This window comes from Rhinolophus ferrumequinum, chromosome 22 (assembly GCF_004115265.2).
Source record: "Rhinolophus ferrumequinum isolate MPI-CBG mRhiFer1 chromosome 22, mRhiFer1_v1.p, whole genome shotgun sequence".
In the NCBI taxonomy this organism is placed as follows: domain Eukaryota; kingdom Metazoa; phylum Chordata; class Mammalia; order Chiroptera; family Rhinolophidae; genus Rhinolophus; species Rhinolophus ferrumequinum.
In genome coordinates this window covers 2368608-2384396 of record NC_046305.1, presented here as the reverse complement: position 1 = coordinate 2384396, position 15789 = coordinate 2368608, and the positions used below count along the sequence as shown (strand labels likewise).

General features: G+C 54.0%; 2 protein-coding genes across 5 annotated transcripts; one reads left to right on the top strand and one right to left on the bottom strand.

Moving 5' to 3' along the window:
* The first annotated feature begins 5294 nt into the window (after positions 1–5294).
* On the top strand, positions 5295–9603 carry NR1I3 (nuclear receptor subfamily 1 group I member 3). 3 transcript variants are annotated; one of them, XR_004421603.1, is made up of 7 exons: positions 5295–6301; positions 6594–6730; positions 7179–7309; positions 8300–8469; positions 8617–9097; positions 9189–9305; positions 9500–9595. XR_004421603.1 is itself a non-coding variant. In XM_033092918.1 (6 exons), the coding sequence occupies exons 1-6, from the start codon at positions 6137–6139 to the stop codon at positions 9245–9247; spliced, it is 1143 nt and encodes a 380-aa protein (XP_032948809.1). In that variant the 5' UTR covers positions 5295–6136; the 3' UTR covers positions 9248–9603. The 3 variants fall into 3 exon arrangements, 2 of the variants coding, with proteins under 2 accessions (XP_032948809.1, XP_032948808.1); XM_033092918.1 differs by having other exon boundaries at positions 9189–9603; XM_033092917.1 differs by having other exon boundaries at positions 8617–9603.
* A 61-nt stretch (positions 9604–9664) lies between these two features.
* TOMM40L (translocase of outer mitochondrial membrane 40 like) lies at positions 9665–14274 on the bottom strand. 2 transcript variants are annotated; one of them, XM_033092919.1, is made up of 10 exons: positions 14105–14274; positions 13638–13887; positions 13290–13357; positions 12940–13032; positions 12566–12667; positions 12305–12410; positions 11997–12119; positions 11805–11881; positions 11490–11592; positions 9665–11375 (listed from the first exon to the last, which is right to left on the bottom strand). In XM_033092919.1, exons 2-10 carry the CDS (start codon positions 13750–13752, stop codon positions 11236–11238), a joined length of 927 nt encoding a protein of 308 aa, XP_032948810.1. In that variant the 5' UTR covers positions 13753–13887; positions 14105–14274; the 3' UTR covers positions 9665–11235. The 2 variants fall into 2 exon arrangements, with proteins under 2 accessions (XP_032948810.1, XP_032948811.1); XM_033092920.1 differs by having other exon boundaries at positions 13638–13787.
* Positions 14275–15789: the final 1515 nt, after the last annotated feature.

The following is a 15789-nucleotide window of genomic DNA, read 5'->3' as shown; positions in this document are numbered from 1 at the left end:
GTCTTTATAGTCCGCTCGGGCCCCGCCTCCAGCCCGACCAATAGGAGCGCCTCTTGCCGCCGAGTGACAGTCCCTCGCATCCAATGGAGGCAGGCTCAGAGGTCTGCTGCATTTCCAACTAGGGTAAGACAGTCAGAGCGCGGGAAGGAGGGGCGACTGTCGGGGGATGAGAGCCTGGAACCTGAAGTAGGGGAGCAAAGGAGGAGGAGGAGGGAGACGGAAGGGAGGAGCGAGTGAGTCTGAGAAAGCAAAGACAGAAGAGATGGAAGGAAATCAAGAGGGTACATGGGATGCAGGAAACAATGAATGAAAGGGATAAAGCGAAGAGATAATGCAGATTTAGTGATAGGACGGCAGTCTGCAAGAGAAGGGCGCCAGGGAGGAAGGGAAGGAGAGACAGACAGACAGACAGAGACAGACAGACAAGTGGACAGTATTCTGTGGCAAAGAACAGGAAAATTGTGAAGTACCTGATTTGGAAGATCATAAATCTTAGAAGTTGAAAGACATTTAGGATTTATCAATCCTAACTCTCACATAATGAAAAGAAAACAAACAAAAAAAACACCCTGCCCAACAAAATACCGATCCCATAGTGGCCACCTAAACAGCTAATGAGCTCCTCTCCCCAGCTTCTTTGTTCCATTTCAATCTGACTGGGTGCCTCCAGTGTGCCAGGCCTGGTGTTGAAGCTATAAAAACAGGAGACACACGTACGAACTTGCACGTATTGTTGCCATTAAAATGGATTTCAACATGCAAGTTCTAGTTCCTAGTCTAGCTGGTTTCTTCCTGCAATTCAGGTAGCAACCCACTGATGCGTGTTTGAAGACCAAAACTAGCCAAGTGGAGTCTGCCCAGGTGTAGGGACCAGACGTGAAAGATAAGGCCCACCCACTGTCCAGTCTATACAGATTATTTTTTAATAAGATGGAACTTCAATAGTTACTGTGTTGTATAAGTTTTAAGAAAAAGAAAAAAAAACAGGCACAGGGTTAACCAATAACTACAAACTAAACTGTTAACAATGATAATTATGGTAAGATTGCAAGAAGAGCAGCAAAAACCTCAACCAACTTGAAAAAAACCTTGATAATAAAGCATCCTAAAGTTCCGAGGGAAGAAACATATTAGAGCAAGATGAAAAGAAATAGAACATCTAGGTAAATGTCACAAACGTTCTAACGACTTCCGCTGTGATTCCTGTTTATCTAAATATCTAGATTTCCTTTCTATTTTAAGGAAATCCTTTCCATTCTCTTGCCCTGACTTCCAACATTGTAAAACCTCTTAGCCTACTTACAGCTTCAGTCAGCCAAAGCCAAACACATTCAGTTTAGCTGTTATGCCCTTTTGATAGTTTCTTGTATGGCCTGTAATAGTTTGAGTCCTTAATGGCTGAACTTCTCTCAGCAACCATTCATTTCTTCTCAGCAACAGATTCAGGTTAAGACCTCAAATACCGTTTCACTAGCTATACCCTCTGTGTTTGTATGTTTTCTCTGCCAGGTCAGAAACAGAGAAGATGGGGAAAACACCACGTCTTTTCTCCCACCCCACTGAGAGCCTCTGACTCTTACTTTCCAATGGGAATGTGGTTGCCTAAGTTACTAAGTGTCTAGGTAGCTCCTGCTCTCTCAGCAGCCTCCTTCTCTGGCTCCCCCGCCCCCCACCTTTCTAATGACGAGCTAATTAGCACCGAACACGTTGTCTTTAGTGAAACCGACCTCTCCAAAGTTCTTCAACAGCTCTGCAAAGATTGTGAACGGAATTCAAGATCCTAGATTAGAGGTCAGCAAGCTTTTTCTGTAACAGACAGAGAGAAAGTATTTTCGGCATTGGGGGCCTTATGCTCTCTGTTGAAACTCCACGTCTACCATTATAATTGGAAAGCAGTCCTGGACAATATGTAAACAGATAGTGCTAATAAAACTATGTGGGGACTCGAAAGTGTGAATTTTGTGTAATTTTCACGTCCTATGAAATATTCTTTTTCTTCTTTCAAAATTTTAATTTAGAAACCACTATTAGCTCAAAGGTTGTACAAAACAGGAAGCAGGCCAGATTTGGCTAACAGGCCATAAACCGCCAACCCCTGCCATAAATGATTAAATGGCCAAGTACACTACAACAGTAAAGTGTATAGTAATAAACAGTAATAGGTCAAAGAAGGACCAAAAGAGTCAAAAGCTTCCTGGGGGAAATGGGATTTGGGTAGGATGTGGAAGGGAAGAAGGAGGAAAGGCTGGGTCTATCTGGCATCTGGGTGATAAAAGAACAATGATGAAAGAAGACAGGTTTATGAATGGGGAAGTTGCAAATGTGTATGGGCCTTGATTATCAGAATAAGGAATTTAAACGTGACCCTCATACGAATTGCATGTTTAGATTATTCTTGCGGGGGAATCACAGGACTGATTTGACAAGATAAAGAGTCAGGGCAGGGAGAACAGCTTGGGGATACTGCAGTTGTACAAAGTACAAGAGTCTGGGTGTGTAGTGACAGTGACAGAAGAAAAGGGACAACATCAAGACACATAAGGCATAAAGAACCAATAATACTTGGTGACTAACGAGATTTAGGAGAACTCAAATTGACTCTTGGAATTCAGGACCAGGAAATTGGAAAAGTTCCTCAATTATTTGTTGGCTATTAAGCACATATCATGGCCAGAACCTATGCTGGGTTTGGGGGAAGAAGGCCCACATGACATAGAGCTGACAGTCCAGTAGGGCAGAGACGGTCGTATGGACACAAAAGGGCAATATGGTTATAGGTGCTGTGATAAATCCGGGCAAGTACAGTGGGTGCCCAGAGAAAGGGCGAGAAGGAGCTTTAACCTGAACAGGCATCAGAAGAAGCTACTAAGAATAGAGGAGCCCATGGAACTGGGAGCGCCGACTCACATGCTGGATTGGGGATAACTGAGGTCGGGAATATAAGGTGCGCTGTCAACTGCGGTGTCAAAACATGAGCTATTTTTATATTTTACCAGAGCCTTGTGAACAGATGAACTATGAGGGAGGAACACAGATAACAAAAGGTAGGGAGGTTAAAATTGAGCCTTAGAGAAAAGCCTATCATTTTCCCTAACCCATAGGTTTAGGGAAAAAGCAGAGTCTAATAAAAGAGAAAGGAAAAAGAGTGATTAGAAACAGAGGTGGAGAACCAGGAATGCATAACATCACAGAGGCTAGTGAAAAAGAGTCTCAAAGAAGACGATTTTGTTGTCAGGCAAGCAAAAGCAGCAGGAAGGACTGGGAGAAACACATAGGAAACGCACGGAATGTGACGGGCCACAGGAGAGCACCGGCGAATGGAGACACCAAAGAATAAACCAGATTACACAGTGCAAAGGAAAAGAGGTAGCCTGAGCCCTTCAGAGTAGTGTCTATGCCAGAACCTGGGGGGTCAACCAGGAGACAGCAGGCCCAGACTGGAAATTTGGCTCAGGGGACACCTGAGTGAGGTCGGCTGCATGTCAAATGCAAACATGGTAGGTAGCAATGGTTCAGAAAGGAGTCAGGAATCAGACTAGAAGACTAATGAGTGATCAGAGTCAGGACAGCAAAGGATAATCAGCTAGGAAAGACAGCCGCCAAAGGGGCACAGGGATGGGTCCAAGTGACAGCACGGAACCCATGTGGCTGGAAAAGGCCTGACACAAAGCACATACCCGTTAAACATTTGAGGAATGAGTGAAAGTGTTCACAAATAATAACGTGATGCCACATGGGAAAAGCATGCGTTTGGGATCAGACCTTCATTCATGTCCTAGCCCATTTCTTCACTCCACAATCATTTATTACATATGCCTGGAGTATACGAGACCCTAAGGATCCAAAACAAAGGCAGCGCTTGACTTGGACAATTCAGTTGATTGACAAAGGCAGAAAGAAAGACAAGTTCTCCTCAGTGTGGTGGGCGCTGAGGTCTAGCTCTGGCTCCCAGGCCCCCAGTGGGGACTCTCTGTGCTCAGGCCTGAAGGTCCCAGAGGAGCAGGAGGCTGGGGGAAGGGATGTGTGGTGCTTCCAAGCAGACGGGACGCCAAGGGCAGATGTTTCAAGGTGAGTGAGCCCAGGCGTCCAGGAAACCCTAAATGCTTGAGCACGACTAGAGCCAAAGTGTCATGTGTTAGGTGTGGGGAGGGAGTGGGGCTGCCACGTACGAGACCAGAGTGATAAACGGGGGCCAGATCACAAAGCACTTTGTGTGACTTGCCAAAGAGATTGGCTTTTATCCTAGAGGTGATGGGAAGCAAATGAAGCATTTTAAGCAGGGAAGAGACATGATTACATTTGCATTTTAGAAATAGCAGCAGCAGAGAGGGTGGCTTGGAGGTGGGGGCTGCTTGCTGCAGTTGTCAGTGGGAAATGATGAGGGCCTGGGCTCCACTGAGAGGTGGTGGCACGCACAGGTCAAGAGGAAGGGGTGACAGGGCATGATATCCGGTCCCTTACAGGGGATGAGGGGGAGAAAGGAGGACCTGCCCACATCTCTGCCTCAACACTGGCTCTCTAGACATTTCCCCTCCCAATCCCAGCAGGAGGGGCCTGTTTGTGGCTCTACCACATCTGCTTTTCTGTACCTGGCTTCTTGAATTTCTCAGATCGCACCCTCTGCCTCAGCTGCCTCGGATTTTTCCCTTGCTATCTTCTCATTATTCTTTAAAAATCAACTCACTTGTCACCTCTCCAGGAAGCTTTTTCTGCCTCCCCCTCAACACCCCTTCACCAAAGCAGGGCTCGGTGGCTGTGTTCTGTAGTTCCAGAATGCTCTGTGCACCCTCCGTGGAGTGACTACTTTAGATCCACTTAAAAGTCTGTCTCCCCCACCAGCACGTTTAATCCCCATGAGGACAGCGGAGCACCTTATTCATCTTGTCGTCCCTAGTGTCTCACACATAGCAGGTTCTCAGTCAATATGTGTTGATTGAATGAGTATGAATTCCAGCAAGCAAAGACACCAGCAGATGCACACACGCAAACATGCTTACCTTCTCCCGGGGCCAGATCAAAGCACCTGTGCTCTCTGAAATTCATCTTATTTCAAAACACAATATGTTATGCATAATTGGAAGCTGTGCCACTTGACAGGAAGGGTTCCCAGCTCATTCTGGGGATGCAAACAAGGCTCTTTTTAATTCAGGCTCTTCTCTGTCTCTCTCGGTGTGTTTTTATGCCTCTAGCCTGTACTTGGGTTTCTAACTTGTCTGTACAACAGCATTAATTATAATTTAACTCGTAACTGGAGAAGCAGAAGACATGACAGCAAAAAAAGGAAAACTGTTTATTTCCAGTGGCAGAAGACTGTGTAAGCGCAGAAGCCGCAAACACCCGGAGCTAGCTGCAGTGACAAGGGCCTTTCACACTGGAAGACAGGCCTGGACGCTAGTCCAGTATGTGTGGAATCAGACTTGTATCCCACATACCCACAGATTGCCCGTCCCCGAAACATCCAAACAACTTTTGAAATTACTTGCTCTGTTCCTAGATGGGATAGTGTACAGACACACACACACACACACGAGTATATACTTTTCACACTGGCCAAAGTGCCTTCAGTGTCAACACAACACTGACAACCCCAGGGAAGGCTCCTCTGACTCTCAGCTTATTCATTAGACAGGACCGGGGACATAATTAGCGGGGACCAACAAAAAATGAAAATGCACAGCTCCTTCTTCCAAAATCACTAAGAATTTCAAGAGACCAATATCAGTGCATTAAACCAAGCCCGAGACCCCTGTCAGCGCAGGGCCTCGTGTGACTGCACAGGTCACAAGCCTATGCAGCCTGCCTGCCACAGGAGTCCCCAAATCAATCCCAAGTACCTCTGCCGCATTAGAGGCCACTCCCATTCTCAGCCCTCCCCAGTTAGGAAGTGGGACCTCTTCTAGCTCTTTGCATGGGCCCTTAATTAGACCCCAGTCTCTGAGCTTTTGTTTGGGAGCCTTGTGTAGCTTTACACATGTTCTGTTACTATTGACATTCTGCATGTGAAAAAGCATGCTCTGTCTCCCCCTCTCTTTCCAGCCCGTCCAGGACCCACACAGAGGGGACTGCCAATCTAGCCCGGAGCTCAGCAGTAGGGAAAATCGCCATGGGTATAATTGGCAGCAGGTCCTAATAAGTCATGAGGTCCCACCCACCAGGGTCCCTCCCCATATGCCATCAACCAGCACCGTGGGCATGCTGGGAAATCCTGCCAGCCAGACCTTTGCCCTGGGTCCAGAGTCTGTGGCCTACCCAGGCAGACTCTGAGGACTGGAGGCCACACACACAGTTCTACGTTGTCCAGGTACCAAGGGCCAGAATCCCTAACCCCAGACATGGGCAGCTCCTGAGGCCAACGGGGAAAGAGGGGCACAGTGGGAGTTTGGGGACAGGCCTCCCACACCAGATTCTGTGGCCTGCAGGTGACATGCTGCCTGAGAAGAGCAGGTAGGAAATCTATGGGGTATAGAGACTAAAAACAATAGAGATAACACGGGAGGGTCCAACTCAGGGCAGATTCAGGAAGACGCTCTGCAAAAGGGGGAGAAGATGGTCAAGGGTGGCCCAGAGCTGACTGCTAACCCTCCCGCATTCAGGGGCCTGTGACAGCCACCCCACCTGACGCCATGGCCAGTGGGGAAGACGAGTCGAGAAGCTGTGTGGTGTGCGGGGACCGAGCCACAGGCTACCACTTCCATGCCCGGACGTGTGAGGGCTGCAAGGGTTTCTTCAGGTGAGAGCCTGCTCCCCAACAGAAACGGCCCCTGTCAGGTGGCCTTAAGCCTATCACATGCCCGAGCTCGTGCAGCTCCATTCTTCCTGCACCCTGAGCCTAACGCCCTGTGGTCAGCTCACGACATCTCGCCAACCTCAGCACTGTATAAATAGGTGGCGTAATAACAGTCAGAAGGTCGAATGTGTGTCCCATGGACACAACCCTTAGTCCAGAGCCGTTATGTGTCCTCACTGCCCGAAACGCGCCAAGCTGGGGCTGTCTGCTGAGTCCAGGCCCCCGCAGAAATGCTTCAGGGTGTTTGTGCCCTGTCCACGCTCAAGGACCTCTGGGCACAGCTCAGATTAGTTCATATCACCATAGATCTTTCAGAGCATGTCACCGCAGCCCCTCACATACCCACCTGTCCAATGCCATCCCCGACCCTCACAGCGTCCGTCTCTCACAGACGAACAGTTGGCAAAAACACTGGTCTCAGCTGCCCCTTTGCTGGAAGCTGTAAGATCAACAAGGCCCAAAGGCGGCACTGCCCAGCCTGCAGGTTGCGGAAGTGCCTTGATGCCGGCATGAAGAAGGAAAGTGAGTCGCCCCTCCCACCCGAGTCGAGACTGGCCTGTGCCCTCCCTGTCCCACACAGCAGGCACAGGAAGCTTTTCCAACAAGTTGGGTGATGTCACCATAGTGCTGGAAATCTGCAGGGGCTCTGCCTCTCCCCTGATGTCACGGCCTCCCAGACTTTGTCTGCAACTCCTTGCTCCTTGCTCAATCCACCCCAGCCACACTGACTGGGGCCACCCTCAGACACACCTGACTGTCCCCGTGTCCTCTGAACTTGAAGTGGCCATTCCCTCCCCAGATGCTCTTCCCCAGACACCTGGCCTGCTTTTTCTCTCGTCACTTAGTAGGTACTTGATAACCGCTGAATTAAGGGCTGAATGCTTTTTCTGTGTGCCAGGTACTGAGGTTATGTTTCCAATAGACAGTGTAATGGGGTGCACACAAGTCCACTCACCCAGGTTTACTCCGCTAAAAAGTCGGAGTGTCCAGATTCAAGCTCAGCTTTTCCCTTGACTTCACACTACGTGTCATGTGGAGAAGTGGAAACTGCAGAAGTCAAACAGTTTTGGTTGAAATTCAATCTACATCCCTTAAGTATTTTGTGACAACCTGTCACTGGAATCTCAGCCCGTTTACATTTCTGAAAAATATGGGTAACACCTGCTCTGCCTCTGCATAGGGCTAAAGCCATGAGATTGAACCTCAGAAACTGTGCAATGAGGACACTATGCACACATCGGTGCTGCTTCAGGAATCCACAGCCCTCCCTCTTCAATGGCCCCCAGAAGCCAAGGCTCCTCATTCAGTTCCCACTTCATTGTCCACGCTTCCTGTCCCTAGCCCAGTGCACTGCTTTCAGTGGCAGTGTCCCATGGGCCGGGGAAACGGGACAGGACCCAGCACCTGGGGCATCAGGAAGCCTCCCTCCCACACCCTTCACGGTGCAGAGTGTGTGGCCGTCCCCACCAAGGGCTGGTCTTGACAGCTGTGCCACATTTCTCGCCTGGGCAGTGATCCTGTCTGCAGAAGCCCTGGCCCAGCGACGGGCACGACAGGCCCAGCGACGGGCACGGCAGGCAGCTGAGCAGCTGAGTCAGGAGCAGAGAGCGCTGGTCCAGACACTGCTGGGGGCCCACAGCCGTCACCTGGGCTCCATGTTCCACCAGTTTGTGCTGTTCAAGGTGAGGCTTTGGTGACTGGGGCTGGAATATGGCCCACAGGGTGCCGGGAGGCTGGCCTGAGGGAGGGCCATGTGGCAGCCCTCGAGATGAGGCTGGACGGACCCCAGGAGCCTGGGCCTCGGGCCTCACTAGGCTCTGGCCCCGCAGCCCCCACAGCACCTGTTCACCCGGCAGCCGCGCTTGCCCGGCCTGGTCCCCGTGCTGCCCCTGCTCACGCACTTCGCAGACATCAACACGTTCATGGTGCAGCAAGTGGTCAAGTTCACCAAGGACCTGCCTGTCTTCCTGTGTGTGGCCTCCCTTGCCTTTCAGGAAGAAAACGCTCCAGGAAATTATAATCCCCCTGCCACCACACAACAAGGTCACCCAGCAAACCAGCCCGTCCCTCAGCCTGTCCCAGCCACAGGCCTTGAGTCTCGCAATCCCAAGTCAGGGCTCCTGCTGTCCTCTCGGAAGCTCAGGCCTGACTCCTGCCTCTGCAGGTCCCTGCCCTTGGAGGACCAGATCTCCCTCCTCAAGGGGGCCACTATAGAAATCTGTCACATCGCTCTCAACACCACATTCTGCCTGCAATCACAGCATTTCCTCTGTGGGCCCCTTTGCTACACAATAGAAGATGGAGCCCATGGTGAGATGGTGCTGGACAGTAGGGGCTGTCCAGCTTGTGGTGTGGCGGGTGGCAAGGTGACCCCAGGCTCCTAAGCCTGTCTCTCACACAGTGGGGTTCCAGAACGAGTGCTTAGAGCTGCTCTTTCACTTCCATGGAGCCCTGAGGTGACTGCAGCTCCAGGAGCCCGAGTATGCGCTCTTGGCCGCCATGGCTCTCTTCTCTCCAGGTGAGCACCCCCAAAGTCCACAAGCTTTTGCTCTAACAACTCTCCCCAAACTCCCAGCTCTGTGGAGCCATCCATCCCAGGCCTCTTAGCCGTCAAACCCGTGGAATGGGGCTATCTATCCCAGCCTCCACTGCCTGGGGCTCTTTGCAGCCCCCCACCTTGTCCCTCCCCGCTCCCTGCTCCCTGTCTTACAGACCGGCCAGGGGTCACCCAAAGGGAGGAGATTGAGCAGATGCAGGAGGAGATGGCATTGACTCTGCAGACCTACATCAAAGACCAGCAGCCCAGGCCCCGGGATCGGTATGGGGACACGGGGGCATGGAGGGGGCACGGGGAGGGAGAGGTCCTGAGCGCAGGATAAGGCTCCTGCTGTCCTTCCCTTTGGGAACACAGGGCCCTGGGGTGCAGTCCTTCCCTCCGTTCTCATCCAGCCCAGCACCCTGATTGCTCCCACTGCTGTTTCATCTCACTTTTCCCAGATGTTTTTATTCAGTTGAGACGCAAATGGCAGCATTCCTGAGTGATGACACTGTCCCTCACCCACCCACCTTCTCCACTGAAAGGCCCTTCCCAGGGTCTCGCTTACTCTCTCCTGGGCCTTCCCCACTTCTCCATCTCCACCGAGCCAGTTCCTTCCATGTCTCACTCCCCTTGACGTGACATCATTCACAGCTCCATGGGCACAGCCGGTCCCTAGGTCAACAGTCCATGACCTCTCCAGGCTCTGAGGTGTGGTCCGCATGTGCTCTCGTTCGTGCCTCAACGGGCCAGTCTGGCCTGAAGAGGGCACTTTACACACAGAACACGTCCACCTTCTAGAACTTGCTCTAGACCAGACCCTCACGTTCCACACAGTTGAAGTTCTGGCCAAGTCTGGGCTTTCTTCACACGAGGCCCTCGGAGCTCTGGGTTCAAGATAAACAGCACGGGGAGAGAAGACAGTGTCAGACAGAGGCCCCTTGGGGACCTTTGGGACCTCTGACAAACCTGTCACAGTGGAACATCATTTTCTCTAGAGTTCAGACCTAGCTTCACTGAGGCATTTCAGGGGCTCGGGGCCTCAGGACGGGACTCTCAGCGGCCTTATTTCCCTCCGCTTTCCCTGGTGACCGTGTGGTGACCACGCCACCTCCTCCTCCCAAGGTTTCTGTACGCGAAGCTGCTGGGCCTGCTGGCTGAGCTCCGAAGCATTAATAGTGCGTATGGACACCAGCTCCAGCACGTGCAGGGGCTGTCCGCCATGATGCCTCTGCTCCAGGAGGTCTGCAGCTGAGGCCCCGCCACCTGGACACACTGGACTGCAAAGGGCAGCTGCTGGGCCAGAGGCCGGCACTGCAGAAAGGGAGCCCATGGGTGCAATGAAAGACTAAAGCAATAACTGCCTGTCCATGCAGTCATAGGGGACGGGGGTGGAGTGACTGTGGGGATAAAACTGTGCTCCAGAAACACAGGGTCTGGAGAAGGAGGACGCCCCTTCTGGAAGGGGTGGCCCCACTTTCTGAGGTCAAAATTCCTTCCCAGCCTTTGAAGGCTCTGGATGGAAAACAGGATGGGGAGCTAGCCCATCTAGCCCATGCAGACTTTTCTGCTCGGAAGAGGAAGAGGCGAGGAGCTTAATCCACAGAGAAATGGAGACAGGGGAGAGTGAGGGGAGACAGCTCAGCCGGATGGACCCCTCAGCCCCTCTCCCTTGTCCAGAGCCCCAAGCACGGGAAGATGACGCTGGGCTGGCAGCAGAGGGGGAGCCTCCAACCACTGCCTCATCAGCTCCCCTGTGGCAGCTCCAGCTCCGGGGAGGGCACAGCCTATGTCCCACTCTGCTCCGGGACCCAGAGGTCACCCAGCAAGGTGGGCTCTGGGGAGGGGCCTAGTCTCTGGCCCTGGGACACCTGACTCAGCGGCTGCAGCTGCTGGGGGCTCTGGGACAACCTCATCCTACAGTGACACTGAAGCCACAGTGGGATCTGTTGCGCCAGTGATTGAGGAAGGCTCCGAGGGCCAGGGTGACAGGCAAAGGGGGCATCTTCTTCTCCAGCACAGCACCCACACACCAGTTACTGTCCACCAAGCCTGGGGGGAGAACACAGATGAGATGGTTCACGGGGCTTGGAGAAAGGCATCGCAGAAGCAAGGGGGAGCCCTCAGGCCCGCCGTGCCTCCCAGAGTTGCCCCAATGACCCTCACCTCTAAACACCATGTTGGCCTGGGGCAGAGTCAGGTGGTAACCGAAGGAGAAGGTTGTGTCTTGTAGCCTTGTGTTTGCCTCAAGCTCCACTCCAACCTGAACCTGAGAATCAGGGGCAAGAATGGGAGAGGGGTCTGTCTCAGTGAAGACTAGAAGGGTCCAGACAGAGCTCAGCAGAGGGGTCCGGCATGCAGGAAACGAATGTATGCAAAGTGTGGGCAAGAAGAACAGTGGTCAGCAGGACCTTGGAGGGGGTGGGGAGGGGGAAGTTCATGGCTGACCTGCCGGGTGGGAGATGGGGTCAGCAGTCTCACCTGTTCATTTGCCCTGTGGTAATAACTTGCATGGGCCCCGCCCGATCCCACATTCAACGTGGCGACCCAGTGTACAGCTGCAAAAACCACAGTGCAGGAGAAACGGAACGTCACTGCAGGAGGCCACAGGCCAGGAAGCCCCGCCGCGTCCAGGACGCCCCCTCCCCGTCACCATTCCTCCTCACCCCGTACCCGAGTACTTCCCAGCCAGGGTCAGGATGGCCCCCTCTTCGCCTGGCCGCCGATGGTACACTAACTCTCCTCCCAACACCAGCCGATGAGTGAGGCTCTGCAGGAAGTGAGCGACCATGATCACTGGGAGTGGGAGACACGGAGTCAGTCCTACACAATGGGCAGAAGCCCCTCCCCCCAGGAGCCCCACCCCAGCCTGCCCAAGAAGTTTCTTTTCTAATCCCTGAACTGCACAGATGACCAACAGTCACAGCCAACGTGAGCAACTGGGCAGCCAGGACAAAAAGAACCTGGTCCCAACTGCTCACCTGACTCCCCGATCAGGTCAGGATTTCCTAGGGTCAGAGTGGCTGTGTAGTCGTCTCCCCGATACTCGCCATCAAACTGCCACGTCAGGAACTTGGACTGCTGTGTCTGGGGAGGGATGGCAAGAAGTAGCATCTCCCTCCCTCTTTGCCATCACTATTGCCTCTTCTCCTCTCCCTGGACCCCCAGAGCAAGACACTCAGGGAGGAGAGAGAGGGAATGAACGCTTCAGTGGGTGGAGGGAGGCAGGAACCAGGGGTCACCTGAAAGACAGCCTTGGCTCGGAGCCGCTCTGCCAAGAGGAGCAGGACCTGGGCGTTGAGGCTGCCACTGCTGTCCAAATCCCCTACCACCGTCGGGAACACCTGTTGACCAGGGAGCAGAGACAGGAAGACTAAGTGGGTGGCACCACTCTGCCCCAATCCAAATTCTATAGGCTTTTTTTAACGGTACCCAGTGCCCCCTAGTGGAGCCACAAAAACCCCTCCCACCCATCACCCACAAATGTGTCCCCACCCTCCCCCCTCCCATTCAGAAGACACCCAGAGAAGCAGGGAGGTGCCCTGCCCCTTCTTCCCCAGAACACACACATCTCCTCGTCCTCTGCACTCGGGTCCCAGGTGTGTGGAGCCCTCACCTCAGTGGGGCTAAGGTGCCAGTCCCCTGCATAGGCCGCGTGGAGGTGATAGCCGGGCAGCCCCAGGGCACTCATGTGCACAGTGTGGGCCACCTGAGGAAAGAGAGAGGCCTCCTGCTCCACTCAGGCCCCCATCCCATCCTTCAGCCTCTCCCCATCCAGAAGGCATTCTAAAAATCCCAACTATCACAACATATACAGAGGGTCCCACAGGCAAGGGAGGTAAGGAGAGCCCCACAGCCTCCCTCCTCTGTCCCATAGGGCCTGGCCAAGGTGGGCACAAAGGAAAGGAGAACAGGATGGGGACAGGCAGGGAGGGACGTGAGGAGGCGCTGGAGAAGTGGGAGCACCTGGAAATGGCTGCTCAGAACCTTGTTGACGACCAGCTTCACTCCCTCCATCTGTGCTGGGAACACATCTGAAGGGGGAGGGGGGGGAAGAAGCACAGACAAGGAACCTCTTCCCCAAGAAGGAGTCTCCCCTTTCAACCCCGCGCGCAGAAAGCGCTGTGGAGGAACTGACCTCCTTTGGAGTCCTGCAACCAAACGCCCCACCCCAATTCAGCATCTAACCCTCCCTGAGGCTGGACGCTTCAGCCGCGTTCTCCCCTTCCTCCTCCCATCACTGCACACCCTGCATTGAAGACCCTGCCCTCCTCTGCCCTTTCAGCTTGAGACACCCAGATGCCAAGTTCTCACCTTTGCATAGCCGGTGCAATTCATCGAAGCTCCCGGGGTTGGGCAGAGGTTCCTCTCGACGGGGACTCCGGCGCGGCAAAGCCCCCGTCGGTGCCAGGCCCAGCGTGTTCCCCATTTCAGTCCAGAGGACGGGGAGGGGCCGGGGTTAGCCTGGGAAAAGACGCTATTCCTCTCTCTACCCACCACGGGCGCCACCCCCCATCATCCGGTTCCCCAGTCCCAGAAACTTCCACATGGTCCAACGCTAGACCTGGAATGGGAAGAGTGGGGGGAGAAGGCACCAGGGGGGAGACTGAATCCCAGCCACAGTTCCTTCCCATCTTTGATCCCTCACCCCCACCTGTCACCCCGTCCCCTACCCATTCTGTAACCCTAGCCCTACCAGAGACCTCACTCAGCTTCCTAGTCTTTCTACTCTTCATTCCTAGGCCCCAAGGCGAGGCTTGCAACGGAGCAGTAGCCCTTACCGTCTCAGACCATCCTGCTGCCCCTATCCCCCCGGCACACCCCGGTCATCTTGGTGGGGGCAGCCATCTTGAGTGATGGCAGAACTGCGGCTTCACGTTGCATTCTCAGCGTGGTCATGAACGCCATCTTGGAACCGGGCAAAAAAGCTTCCGGAGACCCGACCTTCCCTTGATGGGGCCCTGGCCAATCGATTAAAAAAAAAGCGGCCTCGATCTCCCAGGGGCCAATGGGAGAGGAGGAAGCAGAGGAGTGGCAGGCCCGGGTCCTGAGAGCTCCCGCCCCGACGCTGCTGAGGCGGGCGGGGCTTGATGACAGCTCAGGAGACTTACTCACTGGGTGATGGCCTTAGGTCGCCCGCCTCTTCAAGGTCGGGGGAACCTGTGAGCGCACTGGACACCAGAGGAAGCGTCAGCGAGCTTGGGCCACCGACCTCCCTCCACCACGCAGCCTGGAGACTTGCCTTTTGAGAAGCGTGGCGGAGGGAACGACTGGGTGGACTTGTTTCCAAGCCTGGCTGACAGCGCCCGTCGGCGCCCGCACCCCACCAGCCCTGGGGCGCCCTCCTCGCAGCACTCCACAGTGCTCCGCAGATGCGTTCAGCTCGCAAGCACAGCTCTCCTAGGACGCGCGCCTACACCGCTCGTCCTTCCTTCCGTCCCCTTGGAATGGGAATGGGTGTGAGAGTTTGGGGCTGGAGCAGGGGCTGCAGCCTCGGTTCTAGAGCTGTTCCCTGCAACAGCTGCCCCCTGTGGTTAACCCCTCTTTCCCTGGCTCCCCAGGCTGAGCTGGCGAATAAACTGTGGGAATATGGCCCCCGCCCGCCCGTGTGCGCTGTGCGCTCCACTCCAGGGATGAACCAGCCCAGCGCCTTACGGTGCTGGGGGGGCTGGAGGGGTGTGCACCGGGGCTTCATGGAAGTCTGGGTGCTGGTCATCTCATTGTCCCTCATGTCTCCACCCCCACCTCTCAGGATGGTCCTGAGGGTAAAAGGGTGAGAGATCAAACGCTTCTGGTCTCTATTTGGCTGACTTCACCCAAATGCCTTGGGCCTGGGGAATGAATGTACGTCCCTCCCTCCCGATCAGGGCTGGGGCATCACTCAGAGGGACACCATGGCTGCTGCTGACTCATGTTGGCTGCCCACCACCTAGAACTGATAAGCGATCCCATGACCGGGGATCTTCAACCTTTATCCTTTCACCTTAACCTCTTTTCCTGCCAGGGCCCTCCAAGGGGGCAGGGCAGGGCAGAGCCTGCTTTGTTTCGTTGGGGGTAGAGCCACTCATTGGTCAGCACACTAGAGGTCATTCTGGGCTCCGTGTCTTCTCTCATCACATATTAACACGGGACTGAGTCAATCACACCCGCCCTCCAGCCCTCACTCCTGCCCCTAATTTCAATTCCTTTCCCCTTCTCTGTTCCCCAATACCTTTCTGCCAAGTTGCAGTGAAGGGGGGTAGGGTTGGGGAGATGAGATCTACCCATAATGGGGCAAAGTGTCCAAGGGTTGAGGGCTTCATATGTCAGAGCTTTCCAGAGAAAAACTCACTAGTGCTCCAGCTTCCTGCTGCCGCAGACCCGGAGAGGACATACCTCCGATGGGCCTCCACTCAAGCCTGCCTGACTGCCTCCCAGCTCGTCACCATGCGGCCCTGTGTACTTGTCCTCTCCTCCCCCAGGACTC

What these genes read in the sequence shown, in the direction of transcription:
- NR1I3 (XM_033092917.1), top strand. Translation starts at nt 6,137, where the DNA reads ATGAGGTCCCACCCACCAGGGTCCCTCCCCATATGCCATCAACCAGCA. An exon ending in TGCCGGCATGAAGAAGGAAA is followed by an intron (nt 7,310 to 8,299) that starts GTGAGTCGCCCC and finishes TCGCCTGGGCAG; the next exon opens with TGATCCTGTCTGCAGAAGCC. An exon ending in ACCAGTTTGTGCTGTTCAAG is followed by an intron (nt 8,470 to 8,616) that starts GTGAGGCTTTGG and finishes CTGGCCCCGCAG; the next exon opens with CCCCCACAGCACCTGTTCAC.
- TOMM40L (XM_033092919.1), bottom strand. Translation starts at nt 13,752, where the DNA reads ATGGGGAACACGCTGGGCCTGGCACCGACGGGGGCTTTGCCGCGCCGG. An exon ending in TTCTGAGCAGCCATTTCCAG is followed by an intron (nt 13,033 to 13,289) that starts GTGCTCCCACTT and finishes CTCTTTCCTCAG; the next exon opens with GTGGCCCACACTGTGCACAT. An exon ending in CCTGGCTGGGAAGTACTCGG is followed by an intron (nt 11,882 to 11,996) that starts GTACGGGGTGAG and finishes TGGTTTTTGCAG; the next exon opens with CTGTACACTGGGTCGCCACG.